This window comes from Mandrillus leucophaeus, unplaced genomic scaffold, assembly GCF_000951045.1.
Source record: "Mandrillus leucophaeus isolate KB7577 unplaced genomic scaffold, Mleu.le_1.0 Scaffold168, whole genome shotgun sequence".
In the NCBI taxonomy this organism is placed as follows: domain Eukaryota; kingdom Metazoa; phylum Chordata; class Mammalia; order Primates; family Cercopithecidae; genus Mandrillus; species Mandrillus leucophaeus.
The window spans coordinates 374,375-376,272 of record NW_012101676.1 but is presented as its reverse complement, the minus strand read 5'-3'; the positions used below and the strand labels follow the sequence as shown (position 1 = coordinate 376,272).

Below are 1,898 nucleotides of genomic sequence, written 5' to 3'. Positions count from 1 at the left end.
GGTCTTGGTATTGCTCTTCTTCCGCTGTAACATCTATTCTTTGCCGCCCTAAATTATTCTTGGAATATACTTGCAACAAAGTAAGGCAGGCTTCATATAAGTTCATAGCTTTGGACTGCAAAAAAAAAAAAAAATGCACAAATTATGCTACTTGGTAGAATCTATTTGAGAAACAAACCCTGATATATTTCTTTATATCTGAATTCCAAGAGTAGCAATAATTCTTGCTTTAAACTACATTAAAACAATAATAATTTCTAAAAAGCATATATTATTTTTAAAATTTTACCCCTTTTCTAACAAAATTTTAGGACAAAAATTTATATTCAGGTGCAGCAAACCACCAGGGCACACATATACCTATGTAACAAATCTGAACGTTCTGCACATGTATCCTGTTTCTTTTTAGAAGATATTAAAAAAAAAGATTTATATTCACTCAACATGACCTTCTCTGAATTATAAGTTCTTTTTAAAAATCTTTTTGAAAATCTTTTGAAGGAATAAAAATATTCTTTAAGATAATACTAATCAAATTTGAAGTAAAGATCTTAATATTATTTTATTACAGCTTTAAAGAGTTTTAATCCTGAAGGGATAAAATGAGAAAGTGCTTACCTCTCCAAGATAGCATATCTGTTTATGTGCAACTTCAACAAAAACTTCTATAATGAGATTGACAGTCTCTGGAGTATTCTTGTAAACTTCCATCAACCCAATGCAATTGGTAAGGAAGTCCATTAAAAAATTAAACAGGATTGCTACGTTGTCAATCTGGGTAGCCTCAGCAATGCCACACAGGGCCTCCAGTGTGGCAGTGATTTCCTGCTTGACTTCCTCTTGCTGACACATCTGCTGGAAGTTTTCTTGGTTTATTACTCTTAAGAATCGCTGCTGAAGTGGCTGAAGAACCTATAAAAATAAACCAGGAATTTTCTTAAAGCTCAGTTCACATGCTTTATTTCCTCTGCTTGGATAAATACTCACTTTCCAAAACATTTCTAATTGTTGGCGGCAGGACAAGCACATAAAGAATATCTAAACCAGACTTTACATTCCCTATTTTGAGGGCCATCCTAACTTCCGGCTCATGTAAAGACAGAATACCCAAAGCATGGGACATAACTTTCTCTCTGCCACTCAAAGAATTCTGCCATTTCCCTCCATCTCCTTCCAAGTAATTAGCCAAAAAGGAAAAAACAAAGATAAACTTTATTACAAAACCAGACAGCAAGCCACATTTGGCCTATGGGCTGCAGCCTGCCAACCTCTACAGAGTGAAGCCGAACACAAAGCTCTCGCATGTTTTTCTTCCTTTTTCCTTTACCTGATTCCTCTTGGCACAGAACGTAACTTCAGATACTCAGTCCTGCCCTGTATGTAAGAGTACTCATATTCAAGAGGACAGCATCTTACTTCGACTTAAAGCTGTCCGTATGATAATACAATTGTTTAAAATAAAAATACTTAGTCAGTCTGGTTTCCCCTGGATTTGAAGTCACAAACAACTGCCTAATTCCATTACTGTGCCCCTTCTCAAACCCTAAGGGCCCTCTAGACACAAGCACTGCAGGCTGGCAACCTACACACACACTGGCAACTCTTGGTCCTTGATTTAAAGCCTATTAAATAATGCACCCGGCCAGGCGTGGTGGCTCCAGCCTGTGGTCCCAGCACTTTGGGAGGCCGAGACGGGCGGATCACGAGGTCAGGAGATCGAGACCATCCTGGCTAACACAGTGAAACCCTGTTTCTACTAGAAAATACAAAAAACTAGCCGGGCGAGGTGGCGGGCGCCTGCAGTCCCAGCTACTCAGGAGGCTGAGGCAGGAGAATGGCGTGAACCCGGGAGGTGGAGCCTGCAGTGAGCTGAGATCCGGCCACTGCACTCCAGGCTG

General features: G+C 39.6%; 1 protein-coding gene across 1 annotated transcript in view; it reads right to left on the bottom strand.

Annotated features, from left to right (window-relative positions):
- Window positions 1-1,898, bottom strand: part of XPO4 (exportin 4) — a 115,222-nt gene that overhangs the window by 11,267 nt on the left and 102,057 nt on the right. Inside the window, exons 17-18 of the mRNA XM_011976541.1 lie at window positions 619-912; window positions 1-115 (exon numbers count right to left, since the gene is read on the bottom strand). Coding sequence (XP_011831931.1) covers window positions 1-115; window positions 619-912 — 409 coding nt within the window. The remainder of the gene's footprint in view (window positions 116-618; window positions 913-1,898) is intronic.